The 23,472-nt window shown below is 40.9% G+C and overlaps 1 protein-coding gene across 5 annotated transcripts in view; it reads right to left on the reverse strand.

Moving 5' to 3' along the window:
* Positions 1 to 21,469, reverse strand: part of nf1a (neurofibromin 1a) — a 63,192-nt gene extending 41,723 nt beyond the window's left edge. For 2 of the 5 annotated variants that reach the window (XM_026371562.1, XM_026371545.1), the window contains exons 1-24: positions 21,199 to 21,462; positions 12,758 to 12,901; positions 12,479 to 12,562; positions 11,280 to 11,470; positions 9,566 to 9,672; positions 9,251 to 9,318; positions 9,008 to 9,083; positions 8,282 to 8,439; positions 8,011 to 8,184; positions 7,231 to 7,359; positions 7,054 to 7,128; positions 6,821 to 6,952; positions 5,960 to 6,097; positions 5,746 to 5,859; positions 5,111 to 5,190; positions 3,833 to 4,308; positions 3,484 to 3,557; positions 3,162 to 3,245; positions 1,614 to 2,003; positions 1,365 to 1,504; positions 955 to 1,077; positions 642 to 725; positions 405 to 521; positions 5 to 186 (exon numbers count right to left, since the gene is read on the reverse strand). In XM_026371562.1, coding sequence (XP_026227347.1) covers positions 5 to 186; positions 405 to 521; positions 642 to 725; positions 955 to 1,077; positions 1,365 to 1,504; positions 1,614 to 2,003; positions 3,162 to 3,245; positions 3,484 to 3,557; positions 3,833 to 4,308; positions 5,111 to 5,190; positions 5,746 to 5,859; positions 5,960 to 6,097; positions 6,821 to 6,952; positions 7,054 to 7,128; positions 7,231 to 7,359; positions 8,011 to 8,184; positions 8,282 to 8,439; positions 9,008 to 9,083; positions 9,251 to 9,318; positions 9,566 to 9,672; positions 11,280 to 11,470; positions 12,479 to 12,562; positions 12,758 to 12,901; positions 21,199 to 21,258 — 3,400 coding nt within the window. In that variant the 5' untranslated portion in view covers positions 21,259 to 21,462. Of the gene's footprint in view, positions 1 to 4; positions 187 to 404; positions 522 to 641; positions 726 to 954; positions 1,078 to 1,364; positions 1,505 to 1,613; positions 2,004 to 3,161; positions 3,246 to 3,483; positions 3,558 to 3,832; positions 4,309 to 5,110; positions 5,191 to 5,745; positions 5,860 to 5,959; positions 6,098 to 6,820; positions 6,953 to 7,053; positions 7,129 to 7,230; positions 7,360 to 8,010; positions 8,185 to 8,281; positions 8,440 to 9,007; positions 9,084 to 9,250; positions 9,319 to 9,565; positions 9,673 to 11,279; positions 11,471 to 12,478; positions 12,563 to 12,757; positions 12,902 to 21,198 lie in introns of all 5 variants that reach the window. The other 3 variants (XM_026371573.1, XM_026371555.1, XM_026371581.1) reach the window with 3 other exon arrangements.
* Between the last annotated feature and the right edge of the window lie 2,003 nt (positions 21,470 to 23,472).

The raw sequence follows: 23,472 nt of genomic DNA on the forward strand, positions 1-23,472 counted from the left end.
TTACCAATGGAGTGCATTAGGCCGCTGTCGACATTAGCGTTGAGCAGGTTGGACATTGCGAGGACGGTGCAGTGGCGGAGGGAAGCCAAGCGGCGGGACATTCCTCTCTTTCGTCCCCCCACTGCCTGGCCCTCATCTTCCACCTCGCTGCAGTCATTCAGCAGGTTCATGAAGAGCGTGAAGTACCTGAACACCACCACAAACAACAGCACAGAATTTAGTAGAAATAGGCCACCAACTGCTGCCAGCAGAGCTTCTAAGAGTAATGAAATATCAGAAAATGTTTTATCCATTTAAAGTGAAATCAGCAACAAAAATACAATTGTGCTTTCTGAATACACTATAAGATCAAGAGACCACTGAGAGTTAGCATTTTGTCCTGTGGCCAGCAGGTGTCTTCTTACTTGAGGAAAAGCTGAGATTTAGCCTCCATCAGTTCTACTCCATCCCCCTCTTCTGGTTGCAGAGGAAGACCAGCTAACAGAGACACTACTGCCTCCATACTGGCTTGGTCCAGGTCTCTGTATATCAAACACACACACACATACACACACACACACGAGTAAGACATAGTGAGCAGGGAGCTCTCTCAGTTCTGTGCAGTGCATTAGTTGAGCTGTGCACATGTTGCAAAGACAAACCTTGTCAAGCACTTGATGTCATCATCTGCAGCTTGGTTGGATGTTCCCATCACCCAGTCTGTCAGGTACTCCACCATCTTGTTCCTACAAAAAGCAGTAGGAGTAAAATGTATTAGTGGCATTAGCCTTTTTTTTATATGTGTTGTCACTTTCTCACACTGTGGTGCTGTTTAGTGAATGTGCTTCTATACTTTCAAGACCATGTAAACACGCTGTTAAGTAAACACGAGTGGCACAGGTAGCTGGTGTGGACTCACAGATGTGGCCCTGTCAAACCTCGAGAGTGATGTAAGCAGACTTCACCATCACTGACCTGAACTTCATCTCCTGGCAGAATGAGAGGTCATCCCTTCTCTCCATCATCACCTCCACCAGCTGGCACAGCTTGGTTTTGATCTGGATTGCATGGACCACATTGCCCAGGATACGCACATACCTGATGGACAGCAAATGGGCCAGTACACAGTTATGTTACGTGATGATTAGTGTCTGTCCCCTGTTGTAATTATACAATCATAGGCAGCAAATGCATTGATAGCCAAACTTCCAAACTGTTATCATGGAAACTATTCCCATTCTTCCCATTTTGCGGGAGACATGAATGTTACAGCCATCATGACTACCAAATAACAGTAAACTGAGCAGAGACTGGTGAAGAGCAAACATACACTACACTCGTACACTCCACTCAGACAGCTGCTGGGCCAAAGGCAAGACACTAACCTGACCAGGTTGAGCATCATGGTCTCAATGCTGGCCTGTCCCAGGTGTTCAGAGCTGCCCTCTGTGTGGTTATCCAACAGGTTCTTCATGATGGCTATGGTCTGCTCCACAAACTGAGTGTTAGTGTCATTGATGGGAACCTGGAAATAGAAGAAGCATAACAGGAAAACCACAAGATCAGAGATTTAGAACATTTGGACAGGCTTATCTGTCAAATAATAATGACAACTAGCCCACAGCTGTACTCACCGGTCCCTGTGTGTCAAAGAATTTGCCGATGCTGTTCCTCAGCTTGTTGAACAACATGGGGTAGAGTGCGGGGCTGAGCTCCAGTCCCAGGAGGTCTTTAACGTTGGTACGGACGTGGAGGCCCACTCGGTCATGGCCACAAACCAGCAGTGCCAGCAGCCGGTCCAGGAAGCGGCTGACTGGCGTCTCACTGGAGGCCGAGTAGGAGCAGGAGGTGGCTGAGGCCACAGGGTTGGACACCTCACAGGGGCCCATGGAAATCATGGAGGGTTTGCGCTCGCTCATGGGGCCCATGGGCGGGCTGTAGGTGGCTGGACCAGGGGTGCTGCGCTGCTGGAGACACACACCACCCAGAGCACACAGGAAGCCCGTCATGTTGATCCACTCCTGCTGTGGAGGGGGGACAAAAAGATCATATGTGTGTATTATTCAGCACAGCCTTTCCCCTTCAAGCAGAAGTTAGCATTTTTGATTCCAGCTGAGGCTAAAACCTTAAAAAAAAATAAATAAATAAAAAATACACACACTGAACAACACTCAAAGGTCAAAACGCAACTCAGGTTAACTGCTAGTTTAATCTGAGTCTACTTATTAGAGGACAGTTTTGCTATTTTTTAAGATTGCTCTAAAACAACAGTCAACAGTCTATGTGAATACTGAAATAGGTTTTGCCTCTATATATCCTGTATCGTGGCCTGTATTGGTCATGAATAAATGCTTTTCAAAGCCCCTTTCAAGGGAGGGGATGTGGGACACAATCCACAGTCTGTTTCTGTGCAACTGATCTAAATATATGTATCTAAAGCTAAGTCTGAGTTCATTTAATCAAGAGGATATCAAGAGGATATCTTCCCAAGTGTTTTACTATTAAATTCATTCTTTGTCTTTCTCTGTTGAGTTGTAGTAGAAGGGAGAGGTTTGTGCTAAACAGGCTGCAACTCTTTTATTCTCTGTAAGGTCTTAAACCTTACACTGTAAAGTGGCTTGAGATAACTTCTGTTGTAAATTTGCGCTATACAAATAAAACTGAATTGAATTGATTCCACCATGTATTGTGACTAATGAAACTAAAGATTGTCTTTTTGTTTTTACACAGACAGAGAAAGCACTGTGGATTTTGGACCCTGATAAGCATTCCATTTTATTGACAGGAGGAATAATTCCAGTGAGCAAGTCCCTGTTTAAATGTCTGTTGTCATGATCCAAATCAGTGTAGAGCTGCTAGTAGCAGTGGGTGGAACCAATAACACTTTACTTTGTCATTATGAACTACTGAGTGTAGACTGGGGCAATCTTATTTTATTTTAAATAATCTAATTCTAATTAGATTCAACTAGAATTAGGTAAAGGTCTGTAATGGGTAAACTAATGTTTTTCTGGGCTTTATATAACAGCACCCCCAGCTGGTCACTGAGGGTAACGTCTTTAAACACAAAGAGAATATCCAACAAGTTAAATTTAAATCTGAGCAGCTCTAATAATGATGCTATCAAATTCCCATTATTCAAAAGGTACAGAGAGGAGAGATCTCTTCTGTCACATGCCTACCTGCCCGTCATCAGCCTTGTTTTTGGGGAAGTTGAGAATCTGTTTTGTGGCCTGATCCCATTTAGCATACGTGTCCTCCCAAGCCTGACGGTGGAAGGAGCAGACAAAAATTGGTCTTGAACAACAGGGCTCAGACAGAGGTAGAAAAAAAACAAGGAGTGCTAAACTGACATTGTACATGTGGATTTTTATGACTGTACAGCTTAGGCAATTATCAAAGTCAATGCTGATACTATGCATGAAAATATTGATCTGCAGTTTCAACTGATAGTGATCAGTGAAGAAGACAGTAAAAGCCCCAGGACTTTGAACTGAGCTTTACCTCAATGTTTCCAGGTGTAGGGTGCTCTATCCTCCTTAACAAAGCCATCACCCTCTTCTGTAAGGTGGATCGCCCTGTGGAAATGAAGACAAACACGCTTACTGGAAACCACCAATTGACATTCACGTACAACATCAATCGATAAAACCCATATACATAATTGTTCCTTTTTGGAGCCAAGATTGAAAATGTTTTGTCCCCTGGTTAAACTTAATTTGGTGGTGTTTGACACAGCTCCTCTTTTTCCTTAAATCATCACATCACATTACAGTGAGATGGGAAGATGAACTGAGCTGTGCTGTCCACTGAGCCAAGGTGCAGTGCTGAAAGGCGAGAGAGCAGTACTGACCTGTCCCCATCATGTTGCTGACAGAGGCTAGTTCGCTGAAGGTGGCGTAGTTGGGCAGGATGTTCTGGACTGGGACCTCGTCAGCAGCGCTGCGGATGTCTGCCTCTTCGCACAGGTGGCGGAAACATGACATAGCCACAAGCACCGCCTCTGTGTCCGGACTCCACAGGAACATGTACAGACACACCTCGAGCTTGGTCTGCGCCTGTCGGCAGATGGGGATCCCGCCACCCATAGTAGCACACTCCTGAAAGGAGAAAGGGACAAAACTATCTAAAATCTGACTCATTGCGACTTCACGACTTTCTATATCAAAACAGTCTGTTGCTGCAGATGATAAACAGTACCACACCTTGTTCTTGAGCAGAAATTTGTTCCTGCAAATAAGGATTTCCCTCAGCCATTTAAGAACCTCTGTCCCATTAACCATCTGCTGGCCAATCAGCTTGCGGCAGATAAGGAAGAGCACCTGCGAACTGAGGAAGGAAATGGAGGTAAATGTCAATGACACGTGTTGAACATCAGGGATAACGACAATTTAATCTCTGACACGATCATGGCATTGTGGACAACGTACAAACGTTCAGCTAGCAGCTTCTCTTTTTACTCTGTGCTGATGCTGCATTGACTGGTTAAAATGATGAAACAACAAACTCTAACCCTGGTAGCAGGTTGTTGCAGCTGTCTCTAATGAACATCCTGAGTGTAAATTTGTGGTTTAAGTGTCTCTGTAGCGGGTGTCTGTACTCTGCAAAAGATTGTTAGGCAAGATGCTCCACTCTGTAACATTACTGTATAGCTGTGAGTGGACTGAGCTCTAAGAAACCAAAGGAGACATACCCTAGATTTCCATCAAGTCCGCTTCAGAAACCATATTCTCCCACTAATCAATAATTTACTTATTTAGCTTACAAACCACAGATGTTCCTCAATGTCTACAGTGTTTGGATCAAGTAGCTCCTCAAAAATAATATAGGCTACAGCTATTTCAATTTGTCAGATGACATTCATTATTCAAAATTGAATTGACAGTGCTTCATGCTGCTCTCCGCATATACACTCTCTGTTCGGGCCGACTGCATTTTGGATGGCGTCTATTTGGGTCAGCTCTAGACCTGTCTCTCTAATTTCTGGGAGTAGAAATAATCATATACTGTAATATATAATCGTAGTGAGCAAGCGGATGTTGTATTTAATATCACCAAAGCAAAATGAGAAACCAGTCGGAGCAGACAACTGTGGATTTGACCCCTCACTGATGAGCTGACTAGCGAGTACCTGATGTCCCAAAATGTCTCTATAGGAGCATCAGGATTCCACAGCTCTATGGTCTCTGGCTGGTGCAGAACTAACAGAGCCTGGGAACAGAAGACAGAAGGTGGTTAGAGGCAGTATTACAATAATAAAAGATCTAATTGAATTTCATTGTAGGTCTCACAATAATATACTGTATTCATTTAACTCAATGGCAAAATCAGGGTGACCTCTCTCTCCTACGGTCGTGCTGTCTATCTCCCTCTTCCTGTGCGTGACTGACTGAACTTGAAAAAAATTAATGTCTAATGTTTATTTTCACTCAATGCACACACTCATCACACAGACACCTTTTATATATAGAGTAAAAAATCGTATCAGCCTTCTATGAAATCCAAATGTGTAGAGGTTGGCAGGTCTGTAACTATGTTTCATCGTGTCTTCATCAGGTTTTCTGTGCTCCTGTGGTCATTGTGTACTTGACCATTCGTACAGATCTCCAGTTTTCAATCCTTGTTATTGCTTCAATTTCCCCTACTCTTTTTTGTCTTAATCAGTCCAGTAACATAATATAAGCACAAAACTACATTTCAACAGGTCCCCTGCGATGACCCAGGAGGCCAGCTACAACTAGTGGATTGGTGTGTGTGGTCTCTGACCTCCATGGCTTCTTGTGAGAGCTGGGTGGTGTTCGTTAGAGGGACTAGCTGCACCAAACCAGTGATGAGCTCTGCTGTGCTGCTCTGCATCTCTGGTGTTTGCTTTACTGGGTTCTAACCAACAAAAACACACGGGAGAGAAAAGTAGATGGAATTATTCACAATGTCCTGCAAAGTAGTGAACAAGTTGAGTGACGGCGACGTGAATGCTCACATGCAACATGAGTTTGGGGTCGGCGTGGATGAGTTTGACTAGAGCAAGAAGGAGGCACTTGTAACTTCGAGTGTCCAGGTCTGTGGCTTTCTCTTTAAACTTAAGGCTGGTGCTCATCTTCCCTTTGAATGTCAGACTCTGTGGGAGGACAGCAGACATTATAGCAGACCACTGGTTAAGTTCAAACTACATTCAAAGTGGAAATGATACAATTCTGAATAGAACCCAATTATGACCAAACATGTTCCCCATTTCATATCGCTCTGATTATCGTGCATACATGTCACAGGAAGCGAGTAGTATATTACTACTGTAAATCAGCAATTAAAGGACAATGTGGGTTTTATCTTAATTTGATGTCACTGTTGTCTCTAAACTGCAGAGCTCTGGCCACTTGAACAGGACGTTGTAGCGGCCAGGTGTGACCAACCATCTTAAATACACTTTACTCAGTAGCTGTAGAAAGCCCAGTGTTTAACTGTTTTTACTTACTATGGGTTAAATTCATTCAGTCACAGCAGGCCACCAGATACAGTGGCTTAAGGAAGTATTTTCAGGAAGTTGTTTGTTGACTTCTTTTATGTTTGTCACTGTGTTCCTTGATCTCAGCAGTTATTACTGATAGAAATGAGAAAAGAAACTAACCAAAACACCTAACATGTTGTATTACATGTCAATTATTCTTAAAAATCAAGGGAAACAAAAATTGACTCGGGGCTCTTCTAAGATACATATTATCCAAATTTCAGCTCATGTGCTAAAAAAATTGATCCAATAGTTAAATAGTCTTTAATCTCTCAGGCTCAAACTTTGCATGAACATAATTTGACATTTTTCATGCGTCATGTTGCTGCATCTCACCGGTGTCATTCTTAGTGGAGCGTGGGTGCTGGCACCTTGGACCACCCGGTTGAGGGTGTCAGAGAACATAAAGCGAAGCTCCCCAGAGTAGCAGTACACTGCATCGATCTTAGGCCACCAGTCCAAATGAGACTGTAGGTAGACAAACAGGATGAGAAAGTAACAGGGACACGATACATAAACAATACATACATTTCATCACGAGTGTTGTGGGAGAAGCTCTGATAACTTACGTTAGTGATTATTCTGTGCAACGAATTGACCAGGACGAAGTGAAAGGTGGACGGGGAGGAAGAGGCCAAGCAGACCTAGAGGACAAAGAGAATACACTTGTAAGAAATACACAGAAGAAGGGGATGTACAGTTAACTGTAGGAGACACTACAAACAGCTCGTTTTTGGTTGGCTCACCTTAAAGTGCTGGTTGTTGTGAGGATTGATGCGGAAACAGGATACGAAGCAGTCCATCATGAGCTCCACGTCGGCATTCTGGCTGCCTGTGCCCCTCCAGAAAGATTTGGCTGGGTTGAACAGCAGAGCCTGGTGAGGCAGTAAAAATCGAAATTTTACAAAGTCAGGAGTCAAGTTGTGAAGCCCAGACAAATGTATAAAATGTTCTCTAGCTTCTTCTTTTGCAGTTATCCTCTGGTTAAAAGCCACACTGGGCCGGTGTTCACCACATGACCAAGATAGATTCACAACGCTGATCCTGATCTTTTCTGTGCATCTCTGCAACACCCTCCCTGTCTGAGCAAATTTTCAATGCGGAGAGGAACACCTGCTCTCAGAAGAGAGCAAGTCTCTCATGGGACCATGTAGAGATGCTGACTTTCCTTCCTTTCAATGCAAAGATTTCAGTAAATTAGTCTAATGTAGCTACAACTACAGAATGCAGACCATAGAATGGACACAGCACAGGTGCTTCTCTATCATCATCTTCTTTTACTTAGATGGTTTATTTGATTTATTTATTAGAAAACCACTGGAAACTATATTATCACTGCTACTTTGCTTATCACTGGCTTTAAAATTGACAGAACAATTGCATAGTGGATCTTTTATTTATCTTTTGTATCAACAGCAAAATCAGTTACAAAACTTTCAATAAAATATTCATCTTTATTGTTATTACAACCTCTAAACTAAACACATAAACAGCATTAGATTGGTCGACAAAGAAGGAAAAAAAACCTTGAGATCCATGACGATGGACTGCACCAGGAGGAATATAGTGGAGTGATCCTCCCAGTTTATGTAGGTGGAGGCTTTACACAGTTTGACGCAGGCAATGGCAGCGCTCTCCATCAGCTGCTTGCTGCCACCCTGGCCTGCTAAAGCTTTCCGCAAGTTGTCCAAAAACAGTTTCTGCAGATACAAAAGGACAGGAAGGTGTGTGTGTAAGTGTCACAGTGAGTCTCTGACTCCGTGAATGCGTTTGAGAGTGTGTGTTCTCTCCTCCCACCTTGTTGGCCTTGCTCTCTTCCACAGTGTCTTTGGAGATGGTGTGTAAGATCTCTGGACAGAGGATGAGGAGGATGATCTGCAGGGGCCACACAGCTGCCTTCCTCTTGGCACTCTCTGCAAAGCTGTCCACCAGGTCAAACAGCTTCTCTGCTGCTTCTGGACACACACCAACACATGTACATTCACTTGGTCAAAGCAGATTGTAGTTATAGCCCACAATGTAAATTAATTTGATGAAGGTGGAGAATCATCATCAGCTGGAAAAAAAAGATGCTTCTGGTCATGTCATTACATCAGACAATAAAGAAAATGTACAAATGCAACTATTAAATGCATAGAATCCAAGGAATCCGATGAATCCTAGACCGCCAGACATGTTGTTTGCGTTATCTGGGTGACAGGAGAGTGCACATATGCAAGCCTGGGTTTGAATACATTTTGAATATGTGAATATGTTCTAATCAGAATTCTTAACTTTCCTTTTATAGTAATTAGATTTTTCAAACCTGTTTGAAATGAGTCACTAAACTTATTTCAAACTGCTGTTCGTGGATCAGTTCGAGAAGCGGCTCTTGGCCTGTGAGGTAGGATTATGTCCAACAAGACCAACTAAAACTTTGATGTACAGATAAAAATCAATGTATTCATGAAATAATTATACTCTATGGTATAATTATAGTGCATATGTAAAATACATATGTTTATTGTCTGGCTCCATTCATACCTGCCATATCTGCCTGTGGTCGCTGGTAGAGCATGGTGAACTCATCTGGGTAATTCTCCACCCAGTTCCAAAAAGCCTGCAGAGTGAAAACAGTAGGAGTGAAACAATACGTAAAAAGGAAACTGGAACTGGAGATTACTCACTAAACTTAGACCCATGTCTAAGTCTATGTCACTAAACTTAGACATGGGTCTAAGATTGGTGGGAGCCATTTAAAGGTCAAGTGTTTGGAACAGAACGTACCTTCTCTAAACTGTTGATCACTGCTAGCTGGGCAGGCTTTTTCAGAGCTCTAAACTTCAGTACAGTTTCTGAAAGAAAAGCAAACACACATCACAAACATTATCCAAACACATCAGTGATGGCTATTCATCCAGGATAGTTACAATCTAGCAGAATTCTCAGTGGGCAGGGTAAGGTAATAAGACAAATGATATGAAATGTGGGGCAGCCATAATGATTATTATAATGTGATACTGTATAACTGAAACCACAAATAAGGGTTCTTTCCAGTGGCTCTAAGCCTGTTGTAAACCTATAAAACTATCAAAAGCAAACCTTGTAGCAGCCTCTTCAGTTTGGAGCAGTCCACGTTTATGTACTGCATCAGCTCTATGTCATGGACATCTACATTATCCTCAGAGCACACCGTCAGCTCCTGAAGCCTGATGACACACAAACACAGAAACAAACTCACAAATGAACTCAGGAAATGTTTTATATACATCTTGAAGTTATTTTTTGCAGAGCCATTTTACTGTCGAAGTGTTTTGACCTAACAAGAAAGATGTCCAGTTGCCAGGACTCAACTTCCAGATAATCAATTACCAACTTTATTAGTTACATTTACATTTAGTCTTTTGGAAGACGCTTTTATCGAAATCAATTTACAGGTAAGGTAAAAGGCAAGCAAAATATCTATACTGAGCAGAAGAACTTTAAAGTAATGTGCTCTAGGAAGAGCTGCTTGTGTTTCATGAGGTTAAATGCGGTCAGCGTTTTGAACCTGATGCAGCAGCTACAGGAATCCAGTTCACAGATCTAAAAAGCGGTGTAACATTTGTCATTTCAGGCTGATTAAAAATGAGACATGCTGCTGCATTTTGGATCATCTGGAGGGGCTTGATGGGGCAGCTGGTAACCCTGTCAGTGAGACAATGCAGTATCCCAGACAAGATATGACCAAAACCTGCTCAATGAGTTGTTTTCTAAATGTATGGTCTGATCTTTCTTATGCAGAAAGGGCAAGTCTGCATGCCCTTGAGACAGAGATGTGGTCGGTAAAGCTGAGTTGATCATCAACGATCACCTCCAAGTTTCTGGCAGACTTAGTTGGGAGAATCACTGAAGACCATACGTTGATGCTGATGTTGTGTTGAATTTAAGGTCTGACTGGAAGACAAGAACTTCTGTCTTGGAGAGGTTGAGTTAAAGATGCCCTTCTCTCATCCAAGCAGAGATGTCAGAGAGACATGCAGTGATGTATTATAAGACAGTGGAGTCATCCAGTGAAAAGGACAAGAAGAGCTGTGTGTCGTCAGCATAGAATGATAGGAAAAGCCATGCAACTGGATAATACATTGTTATATCAATTTACTATTTAAATTAAATAAAGGTATTGCACTTTATGTCACCTAACAAACTACTTCAACCAAGTTACCAAAGGATTCAGATGAAAGTATTCTGAACTGGATTTACATCCAGTAACAGTACATCCAGTATGCAGTTCAACACAATCTTTAGATCTGTCAGCAGGCAAGAAAATGCTCAAAGAGCATACTGTATTTATTCTGGAGTTGAAAAACTCCCGGTTTCATATAGGTTATCCCAACATTAATGGTTATTTTCAATAATAATTAATATCAGTATATAGTAAAACTAAAACTGAGTTATCTAAAGTTACTTATTTAAGTTAATTCTTTTCTCCAATTAAAAGCAAAAATGCAAAGATATTTACTTGTGTGTACGACATAACTATAGACATGAGCAGTGGATTTGTATAATGTTATATGAATAAACTAGAGTTAAAGACCAGGATAATACCTTTATTATAAATATTTTGTGGTATCAAATGTTGCATCAGGGCCCTATTGAGATTTCTAATAAGCTGAAATACAGACCACTTCTGGTTCTTCACTGACTGACTTTGTTCATGTAGCTAATCAGACTGATGTGGCATAAGAAAGATTCTGGTTGTAGCCCCTCTTGAGAAGACTACATTGTGCTCCAGCAGCCAGATCTGCCAACAGCCTGAGCACAGCAAGAGGTCTACCTGGTGGAGATGCGGCTGAAGACAGCGTTGAAGTTGTTGCAGCTCAGAGAGAAGAGAACGGCCGAGGCTGAGGCCCGGAGCTCAGCGGCATGCTGGTGGCCCTCGCGGTATGTGTGGATGAAATGGCAGATCTCTGGCAGCAGTTGTTTGACCAGCATGGTCTCATCCAGACGCAAGCAGTCTTTAGATTGCTGAGGGGAAGACAAACAACCTCAGTCACATTTCTGAAGAAACCACATGTAACTAGGAAGTACAGGATCAGGAGCATACCCAGTTCATGTCAGTTTTTGATGGATCAGAATCTGCTACATTAACATCAGGTATTTTACAGTTCTTTTAGCTGCCAAATATATTTAAAATGCGTGACTAATTTTACTTTTAGCTCAGGGAAAGCCAAATATGCACTGAAATTGAACATTTAGGGAAGGAAAATCAAAGTACAAATCATTCTAAAATGCACCCAAATATATATTAGAGGACATTAAACACTAAACATCTAAGATTATAACAATTTCTTAACTTGTAGCAGAATCATATGACCCTATAGTTTTGGTTAAATTTGCTGTTTGAGCATTGCTGTAGAAAACCGCTATCATAATTTACTGTACTCATCGCTTTAAGCATCAGTTAGACAGCTATGTGTTGCATACTGTACATACATTTATATTTCAAAAGTATTCCTAAAAATTGTGTGACATTGGTTTCAACAGTAATGTTTATAGTCAATGGTCATGTAAAAATGACGAGCAATGTTTGGACAGATTATAAAGAAGGAAAAGCAATACCACTAGCTGTCATGGTTGAATGTGGTCTTTATCCAATTTATAACCACTAAGACAGAAAGCTAGCTGACTATGGTGTGACAGCGAGCTCCACTGACTAAAGCCTGCACATGAAGCTGAAAGCAAAGAGCCACCATACTCTTGCAAATGTAATCTGTTGGTTCACAAATGAACATCCCAGAGACAATGAATATGATTGATGGAAGACAAGTACATTAGAGGTCTGTGTCCCAGCGAGCACAAACACAGCAGCAGAGATAATCATTTCGAGGTTTGATTTTATAATAACACACAATGATGGCAGGTAACAACTGGCTGCCAACACAAAGGCATGGATCACTGGTCTTAAAAGAGATGAGATCACATTATTTCCAAAATCTGTCTATCACAGCGGTGTGTTCAAAGTGGGAGACTCACCCCCGCCAGGCACTTCTCCAGTGTGTCCAGGATGATGAGCTGGGAGAGGTAGAGGTTCTTCTCAGAAGCTTCTCCAAATATCCGCTATGAAGACGATCACAGTCCAAACATCAGTCACTCAGCATTTACTTGTTATACCGTTAAATCTGCTTCTAGATATGCTAGCTAGTGTTTACACCTGACTATTAGGCCAAAGAAGGTATCACTTCACTACCAGTACGAACAGGAGGAAACTTTCAACACTGGCTTCTGCTCAAGGAGAGGATGCAGCCCACTCACCATGTTGTTGACATTTTTGAGGATGTTAGTGAGGCCGCTGATGACGAGGGAGAACTTGTACTTGGAGATGTTGATCAGACATTCCTTGTTGTGCTCTGTACTGATTTTGGTGTGGGTGTTCTGGTGGCCAACTTTAATGGGAAGCTGAAGGACAAGAGGAGCACAATGCAGTCAACACACTGTGAAGCTCACAGGACCACAGTACAGTCAATTCACCATTACACTGTATTGTATGTATGAAAACTAAACATATAGCTGTTACTTCTCTAATGTTGTAGTACGCTCAACTGTGGAGAGAACCGTGCAAGCAGGCCTTACAGAAGAGACAGGCTTTTACTCCTAATTTGTACATATTATGTACATATAGTTCGATGATATCTGACTTACATTAACGTAAATGAACTTAAAATACATTTTGCACATTTTCCGATGAACGTAGTCAAAATGGAACACGACACAGTACCTCTAAGCTATTTCATCCTAACTTGTTCACCTCCATCACAGATTATTTTGCTAGCAGTAGCCCCTGTTCTTCCAGGCTCTGTGGCCTGAATCGTCAAAATACAGCTGTATGCCTGTAATTAGCTCCACCTTTCCTCTCGCAAAAAGAGTGAGAGACCAACAGCCGCCTCTCAGTCTGGACTAAGACACCAGAAAGAACGAGCCCAAAGAGGATGTGTTATTGTGTGCAACTAAAGACAATAAAAGAGCAGAAACCAGCTGCAGAAGAAAGGTCACTGAGACGTGTTTTGAGCCTTTAACTAAAAATCATGTTTATCTTCAATCACTTTTAAATATTTCTACCGTTTTGTGCAGCTGCTACTTTTAGTTTAGTTCTATTAAAATCACTTTAGGAAGTGGTTTTAACCACTTTAGGAAGTGGGTTTAACTCCTCTTGGAGTCAAACAGGATTCAAATGAAGCCAACTCATTTATTTTATCCTATATTATGAATGTCATTTAAAAATACCTCTGCTTAAACGACTTCACTTACCAGGCCTAAAACCTATGTAACTCCTAATGTCATGTCTTGGGACAGGAAGTCAGTAGCTCATGAATTCAGACTTGCACCATCACATGCACATAACACACAATGTAAAACAGGCCATGGCTCTGTGGGCAGTCCAGTGCTGCACAGGCAGTCAGTGGGCTCTTTGTTTCACACAGCCAGGCCTAGCCATTCCTCTAAAGGTCACACATACACTCATTGTCCGGTTTATCAGGGACACCTAATTAAACTAAAGCAGTCTAATCCAAGAGTCCTCTAATAAATCCTTGTTCACTGGATGTGTTCAAACTGTTTCGGAGAGGTGTTGATTCAGCAGGATGATCATCTTGGAGAACACAGTTTGTGATGCTGTTGAACTGTATTGTCCTATACTGTTTCTAGGTTATCTAGGTTAATCAACAGAAACAGTTCAGCTGAACCACATTTTCGGACATGACACCTGTCTAGGCCACACAACAACACATGAGAGCTCCAAAACAACAAACAAGAATATTAATATTTATATTATATTTTGTCTTATATATGGGTAATATTGATATAACCATAGGAAAATAGCAAAAGAAAAGACAACTGTGTTGGTACAGAGTTGATTCAAAACATTACAAAAAACAAAAGAAGAGATTTGCTTTTAAACAGGCACCCACATCCTTACGTCACTATATGCTCACTTCCAAAAGGTATTGTTAAAGTGAGGCCAGTTTCTTTATTTTTGCTGAAGACTGAAAACATTTGGGGTTGACATCAAAATGTGTATGTCTACGCTCAGTTTCAGATTTGGGTTTTGTCTGTTTAGACTACATTTATATTTAAGAGGTGTTACCAAAATGAAAACCAGAGAGCTGAGTAAACATGGAAAATCAGAGCCATTGCACAAACGTAGCAAGTACAAGCATTTGGAATGTCCTGAAGAAGAAACAAACCACTGGTGTACGTAAGGAGGTCTTGACTAAGGACCCCTACTGGAGGTAGGCCACAGCCAGGCGGTGATCTTACCACTGCACTAAGTAACACAAGTCAAACGGGTAGACCAGGGGTGTCAAACGTACGGCCCGCGGGCCGGAACCGTCCCGCCAAGGGGTTCAGTCTGGCCCGCGGGATAAATCTGAAAGTGAAAAAATGCAATGAGACATGAAGTAGGATTTCTGAAAAATAAACTATTCCTAAATTGTCTGCTAGGGGCGCTAGAGTGTTTTAGACATGGAGTAGCTGAAAGAAGAAGAAAAAGACTAAACAATTCTGAGATAGACACAGCTAATGCTCAGTGATTACTACGATACATCTACTTACTACATCTACTTACTTTTGTACTCGCCTTCGCACCCTCATTAGCCAAAAAGTCTTTCTCAAAAAGGAGAAAGTTTCACTACAAAAGAGTTTGGTCATGAAGTTTATGTATGTATTTTTTATGTGTGTTTCATGTATAAATCTTATATTTACAGGCCAGGTGATTACTTTGAAGTTTGTAAGATGTGGGGGGTCAATTTAAGTTTTGAGAATTATTACACATGTAAAAATAATTCCTATATGCTAAGTTAATTTAATGTTGAAGTGCAATAGGCTACCATATTTTTCAAATCTAAATACCTGTGACTTCTGTGTTTTGTGCCTTTTGTGCAATCACTGTGATCAGTTGTAATGCACACATGTAAATGATAAACTGAAGCAACCTGCACGTTTTTCTTGGGAAATCTGACTTTCTTCATAACGTGTTTTAAATAAAAAAAAATATCCTAATGTAATTGTACTTCTTTCCACTAAAACAAAGGGGAAAACATAAATTTATTGTTATTTATAGCTATGATGAGCTTTACCTCGATTTTAATGGTCCGGCCCACTTGACATCAAATTATACTGTATGTGGCCCCTGAACTAAAATGAGTTTGACACCCCTGGGGTAGACTAAGGTAGACAGCAGCAGTTGATGACAGAAACAATGCGAGAGCTGTAAAGAAAGACACTACAACAATTAGTGACATCAGCAACAGCCTCCAGAGGGCAGGAATTGAAGTATCACAATCTACTGTTGGCAGAAGACTTTATGAACAAAGGTACAGAGGTTGGACCAGAAGATACAAACCACTCATTAGCAAGAAGAACAGGAAGGGCAGGCTGGAATTGGCCAAAAATGTACAGAAATAAGCTTTAAATATTCTGGGTCAAAGTTTTATAGACCGATGAGACAAAGTTGATTCTTTATCAAAGTTATGGAAAGACTAATGTTTGGAGGAAGAAAGAATCAGATCATGACCCCAAACATACAAGCTGTAAAACACAGTGGAGGTAATGTCATGGCTTGGGCGGCATGGCTGCAGCAAAATTAACTCAGAAGTCTACAGAAATATTATGCCTCCCAAGAAATATGCAACCAAACAGATTAGGAAATCCTTCATCATGCAGCAGAATAATGACACAAAACACACTGTCAACACAACAAATGAGTTAATCAGTGGCAAAAAGTGAAGAGTCTGAGACTGCACAAGTCGGTCTCCAGAATTAAACCCTATAGAGATTTTTACCTGCTAAAGAGGACACTAAAGGGAGTAACCACCCAAAACAAACAACTGAAAAAGGCTGCAGTGAAAGTCTGGAAAAACATCACAAACAAAGAATGCAAAAGTTTTGTGATGTCAGTGGGTCACAGACTGGATGCAGTTATTGCAAGCAAAGGACTTACAACTAAATATTAAGTCTTATTGACTTTAATCTATTTTAAGTCTATATAATTGCATCTAATACCTGAAAACAACAGCTGAAAAGTTGATCTTTTGTCTCACATTCATATCTTGATGTTAAACCCAAATGTTTTCTGTCTTCTGGCCTCACTGCTCCAATACTTTTGGAGGGGAGTGTACATCTGCATAGGTTTCCTCTTTCACAGCAATAATAACACCAAGCACAATAAAAACCGGTATAATGTCTCTGTACAAGTGTTGCTCCTGTTTTAAGTCTATCAGCTGCTGCTCCATTGTACTGCATTCAGGGGAAATCCAAAGTATAAGTCATGTTTTGAGAAGCAAAAATACAAAAACCGATTCGTTACATCCATAATACCTAATATTTCATAATTTGAGCAGAATACCATAAACTCATTCATATGGCTAGCTACGGTGGTAGGCCAAGTTGTTCAGTTTTTTCTTATCTATAATATCTCTGAGTGCCAGAGAGCTTGTAAATCAGTGTGATGGATGTAAGTAGCTTCATTTGTCAGATACTTAATTTGGTGAATTTTTCCAAAAATAAGAAACCCATAACAATGGCATTAACAATGTCAGGACGTTGAATCATAATTGCATTAACTGTGATGGAAAACTTAAACCATATTGTTCATTTCCAATAGGCGAAACTGAAATTAGTGGTCAACCAGTTGATTGGTCAGCCAATCAATCAGTCCGGCCTTTGACATTTTTAGTTAATTGGCATTGACTGATGTCTGCGAATATGCAGCCATATAATGTCTTCAGACACATCTGCAGGCAGTGTGGCTGTTGTGGAATTACATTAGCGGTCCTGCATGTGTCAATTTTATTTTGCCAACTGTCAATATTTTGTGACAAAGAAAAAAGAAAAAAAAATAGATTAGCCTAATTATCCTATCAGTAGATTATTGAAAGGCCCTGGCAGTTCCCACCAGGAGCACTGCAATAAGTCTACCATTTAATACATGTAAAAAAGTAAAGGAGTGTAAGTCAACAAGTTAATTTAATAGGCTTATCACTTTATTTAGGCAGTGAGTGAGTTCACATTCCTCACGTTGTGTCAGGAACACTCACATCCTTTATTACACATCGTTTGGCTGTGACAGAGTTGGCAATGAGAACATAAACAGGAAGTGGGCCGTATCTCTGCAATGTTTTCTCCAATTTAGATCTGTGTTTCTCATTGTACCTGTGAGCAATGTCCTTTACGTCTGCTCGGCCCTCCAATTTCCTGCTTGTAGTTATATTATACTTTTGCATTTTACAGTAGATTACTGATATATACTTTAAAATAACGCAGGAACAGGACATGAGGTGTCCAGATCAAGTGATTTCAGCCCTACCCTGATCAAAGTTCTTTAATATCAATAAGCCAACAGAATGAGTCAGATCTGACACATAGATTTACCTGCAATAAATGGTCACAAAATAGGTGTCTGACACACTGAAATAACAGAAGAGTCAGTTAACCCATATACTATAAGCCCTGATTAAAAATGTTTAAACACTTATGTCAGTGAAGATTCTCACTTATCGAGATGACGTTATTTGGAAGTTGAGTCATGGCAAATGGACTTCCGTCTTGTTAGGTCAAAACATTTCACTACTCATCCAAGTAGCATGTTCAATCCATGTTTACACACTTATGTTAAGAAGATTAAATTATTGCTATAAAAGAAAGAATAACCCAGATAATGCAGTAAAGTGAAGATGTCTCACTTGGCTGGGTCTTCTAGAACTACAAAAACACTCAACTCACTTGCATTCATATAGCTATGTTACAAAGTGGAGTACTTTCCTACACAATACTGTACATACCCTGACTACAGTGAACATTTCAATTTACCAAGAGGTTAGCACTGACTAAAAATAAGAAGCTGCTGGCTGAATGTTTTATGCACTTATACTTCTGTTCTAATGAAAATAATAGCGTTTATAGAGTTAATAGAGTTTAGGGATTTTTTTCCAACCTCAGTCTGTTAACTCACCACATTTTTGACACACATTAATTCTCACACTTCTATGCAGTAGAATGCTGTACTATAGAGCCTGGCTATGAAGGAGAGAAGAGCTGCACACACCAGCATGTTTGTGACATCACTTTGCCACAATTTCCTCATTGGTTGGACATATGACTTTACTCGTGTTTTTACGTTTTCCAGCACACTGTGTGTGCTTTTCTTGTTTTCTGTCAGCTACATAATCCCATTGCTGTGTTATAACAGGATTATTGTGCAGAAAGTCTAGCCAGGTGAACAACAGATACAGTTCATGTATTGAGCCAAAATAACTGTCAGAGGAATTCTTTTGTACTAATTATCAAGACCATTTTTCACTCAAAAAGGCACATGAATTACACACTGTATGAAAGTTTCTATACAAATTAAATTTGATTAGGTGATTACTGAGATTTTATTAAATTACATTTACGACTTTATTAAAACATTTTAACAGCATATAAATTCAGTTTTTATACAAGTCAAGTGTGAAAATCTTATGTTATCTTATGAAAATAATAAATATTGGGGTACTTTGGCCTATCCTTAAACAAATGTCAACTGGCCCTTGATAACCAGCACAATGAGTGAATGGATTAACCAATCAATTGATTGTTTTGATAGAAATGACAATTACTGAATTCACAGAACAATCCACAGAAAGATAATCTGCTTCGATTTCTATACTATTAATCAGTGAGATTAATAATTTCACGTTTTTCAAATGTTAAAAATTGGTTGGTCTTAGCAACAGTGCCTGGTTTTCCAGAAATGCTTGGTGTTATGCGTAGTGTTCAACTTTTGTCTCTTGAGACTAGAAAATCTAGCTTCTCACGCTCTCTAGAGTTCTTTAAGTGTCAGTTGGCACCCTTAAAGCAGGCCTTCTGGCAGGTTCTCAAATATCTGCAAATGACTTCTGAAAGTCTGTCAGATTGACCACTGGGTTGTTAGACACGTCCCTAATCAGGGCCCTTCTTGCCTGGCCACTTGGTTTGGCTGGATGACCAACTCTGGAAAGAGTTCCAGACTTATTGAATTTCACAATTATAGATTTGATTATTGATTTTTTACAATTGTAATGTGCTGCTGGGAACAACGTAAACACTCTAGAAATTGTTTTATACCCTTGCTCTCATCTATGCCTCATGTCCATTATATCAACAAGATCTGTCCAAACCCCCAAATAATCACTTTATTATACTGTAACTCTCACAGAGTAAATGAAATACATTTAGTTTTTTTAACAATGATCTATCTTAATTATACTGATTATGGCTATCTATCTATCTGTGTGTGTGTGTGTGTGTGTGTGTGTGTGTACACAACATGAACCTCATCAACCCAAGTAAAACTAAATAGGATCTAACACAGAAGCTCGTGTTTCTCAAGTCAACTGCTCTGTCTGCTGTACACAACCCTCTGGATTTTGTTCATTCCTAATTGTTGAATTCGGCAGAAAAATAAAATACACCATGGTTAGCAGGTTGTTATATTCGACATTTCACTAGATGATATTCAGCTAGTAAAAAAGACTTGACAATTTAGCACCAAAACCTCGAGTTTAAGGTAAAATAGAGAGAAAAAGTCAAATAAATTGACCGGAAGGCTTTAGTTGGGCTTAGGATAACAATGACCAAGGAAGTGGCTATACGGCCTAAAGCGACTTGCTTCTGACTGTATTAATCCAAGCTGAGCCGCTAAACCCCAGCTACAATCCATGATCTGTGGCAACTAACACCAGGAGCAAATACTTCTGGAGAACGAACAAAGCCAAATGACTTTTAAACGACAAACTACACAAAGCAGCTGTCAGATTTTCTTGATGTGATACTAGCAGTGCAAACTAGAAGACTGACAGGGTTTACCTTCACATACCCTTTATCTAATGTAACTTTAGCCATGTATTTATATTAATATATAGCTTCACTATTTATACAACAGTAATATACATTAAAAACCACTTGGTTTGTCGTTTGTATCTATAAATTCCTAGGGAACATAATGCTTCACTTGCCCTGTCCTGCAGACAGTGGAGACATTAGCTGGCAGACACACAGACATAAGGAAATATGTCGTATGGAGATAGTGCGTCGTTTATGCGCAATTTCTGTCACTTTGAGGTCGTTTGGTGTCTTTTCACTAAGCTCCGTCACTTTTAAACTAGAAATACTAAACAGTCACTTAATACAGAGGCTCTGGTCCAGGGGCCCGGAGAGGTCAGGAGGGCCCTGGGCCTGTGCACGACAGGCCGGTTCAGTAGCCCCACCATGGTGCTAACTAACCCTGTCACATTTTATTTGTTTACATTACACAGCTAGGCATGCTAACGTTAGCTAGCTAGCTGCCATAAAAGAGCCCTCCAGCTAGCGTTACTTTAACACGTTACTCAGACGCTTGTGTGCAGGCTGAAACGTCCCTGACATGTTACTTTACAGTGTATTATTACAGTTGAGCCTATCGCTCTGTACAAAGCTCGGGGCAAATGTGGGATAAATGAGCTAATTGATGGTGGAAACGGCGCTAGCTAGAAAGACCTACTCCTCGGTGTTTTACAGCTGGGACAAACAGCACAGACGGATTTCAGTGCAGAAACGGTTTCTGACGGGGTATCGCTCATTTAAGTAGTTTTTCTTTTTTCTAAAAAGCAGCGGGTATGTGCATATGCACCGGTAGCTGGACTGCTGGGCCCTACGGACTACCACAGCTCGCTACACCCATCCCCTGAATCAGACCATCTTACCTGCTCATCAAATCTAGTAATCACGGCCTGGACCCACTCCACGGGTTTGTGAGCCGCCATGGCCGGGCGGAGGGACACCGCAGCGCTGTGCTGGTTAATCCAAGGTGTGAGGCCGGAGCTGACACGCTTACTTCTGCATGAAAATCTGCCCTGAATCGATGGGTGAGGACCACAGGGGCGAGTATTTTTCCCTTTCTGTAGGATTCACCATGCCACCGCCATGACACACCACCGGAAGTCTTCTTCACAGAAACTGATGGGAGTGTTGGAGAACAGGGTCAAGCTCGTTGCAGCGAGAAACACCACTTCCTCTTACAATCGTCAGCGCCAGAACTCTTAGTGACAAAATGCTTGTCCATTTAATATATACAAACACATAGACGCTCAAGGCAGCGCTTTCAAAATAAGCAAAAATGCATGCGTTAATGTTAAAAGTTATATTTAAATGCATGTATATCTCACTGTATGTTTAAAAGCATATTACATGTGCTTCCAATACTAACAAAAGCAGGACATTGAATGGAACCACCGCCATAAACCCGCAGACTTTGGCAATCAGATGCTCTGCTTAACCAATTTAAGCACATCAGTTCATGTTTTATTTTGAAGTATGGCGGTCCTTACTTCCGCCACTCAGCTCGTTTGATGCGCATGCGTTGATAAGGCCTCTCAGAGTTGTGAGTGTTAAAATTGTTTATTGCTTCCACGAATAACTCTAGTAAGTTTAAACACTTTGTAGACTTTAATCAAGTAATGACACCATTGAAACACTTTCAATACAATGACTCCTACGAAAAAGTAAAGTCAGTAAAGGATGTTAAAGAGGAACGGTTTTAAAAATTCAGTTCACATAGAGACATGATGGGATAAATGTTGTGATGCATAATATAACTTCATAAAGAAATGAGTCATAAAAAATAGTTGTAAACAAATAAAAATGAATTATGATGTAAGGAATGGTAGAAGATAAATAGGATGCAATTCATAATAAAAAGGGAGTGCTGCAACAACAGTGTCTGCCTCATAGAGGTCTATTTAAAGCTGCACTAACTAAATTTTTGCCACTTGGGGGCAGCAGAAAAAGCTGTAAACGCTACATTGAAATAAGCATAAAAGGTTTTGTGTTGAACGTGTTTGCCAGCAATGGCTTATTTATGCATCCAGCAGACACGGAGCAGCATTTGCATTTATTTGCTGAGAAATGTCTGAATAAATGGTGGTGTTTTTTTTTTTACTAATCACTAAAACATGTTAAAGAGAAAACTTAGTTTTGGAGTCCAATTTTAATTTAGTTTTAGTCTTTAATTCTGTTAGTTTTAGTCAAAAAGAAAGTGGGACATCACTTGCCTTTGTTGGAGGATTTATAAAAATAAAACAGAAGGCACAGCACAAGCAGCCAGTCACCTGTACCTGTGTTGTGTACAGGTGACAGGAGTGTACAGTAGTTAAGGGACTGCACTTCACTTGTGTATTGAAAGATGAACATGCAATATATACATGTAAACAGCAGATCTAATAGAATAAATTCAATGAAATAGTAATGTACAGAATCAAAATAGTGTAGATTGGAGGTAGAAAGCTCCAGAAGGGAGAGTACTGTAGCTCAGTCAGTCAGTAGTCAGTTGGTTGGGAAGGGTGGGGGTTACCTGGGGGGAATTGGGGCACTGTTCAGCAGGCTGACTGCAGCAGGTAAGAAACTGTTCTTGTGGCGTGAGGTCCTGGTCCTGATGGACCTGAGCCTCTTGCCAGAGGGGAAGGACTGAAAGAGCACTTGTCCAGGGTGAGAGGGGTCAGTTGCGACCCTGGCAGCATGTCTCCGGGTTCTGGAGACCTACAAGACCTGGAGTGATGGGAGGCTGCAGCCGATCACCTTCTTAGCAGAAGATGATGCGCTTTAGCTTTGTCTTGTCCCTGGCTGATGTTCTGCTTCCACTTGAGCTCCTGAGTGATGATGGTTCCCAGGAAGCAGTAGACTTGACAGAGGTCACCGGAGTGTCAAAGAGAATGACAAGTGGGAGAGGGTCTGGGTCCTTCCTCAAATCCACTATCATCTCCACTGTCTTGAGAGCGTTGAGCTCCTGGTTGTTCATGCTGCACCATGAGACCAGACGGTCCATCTCTCTTCAGTAGGAGGGCAACTTGTCTCCATCAGAGATGAGGCCAATGAGGGTGGTGTTATCTTGACAGATAGACTGGTGTCCAGATGTGCAGCTGTTGGTATACAGGGAAAATAACAGAGGGGATCCAGTGCTGATGGTCCAAGAGTCTGAGACA

The sequence above is a fragment of the Anabas testudineus genome, chromosome 13 (assembly GCF_900324465.2).
Source record: "Anabas testudineus chromosome 13, fAnaTes1.2, whole genome shotgun sequence".
NCBI lineage: Eukaryota > Metazoa > Chordata > Actinopteri > Anabantiformes > Anabantidae > Anabas > Anabas testudineus.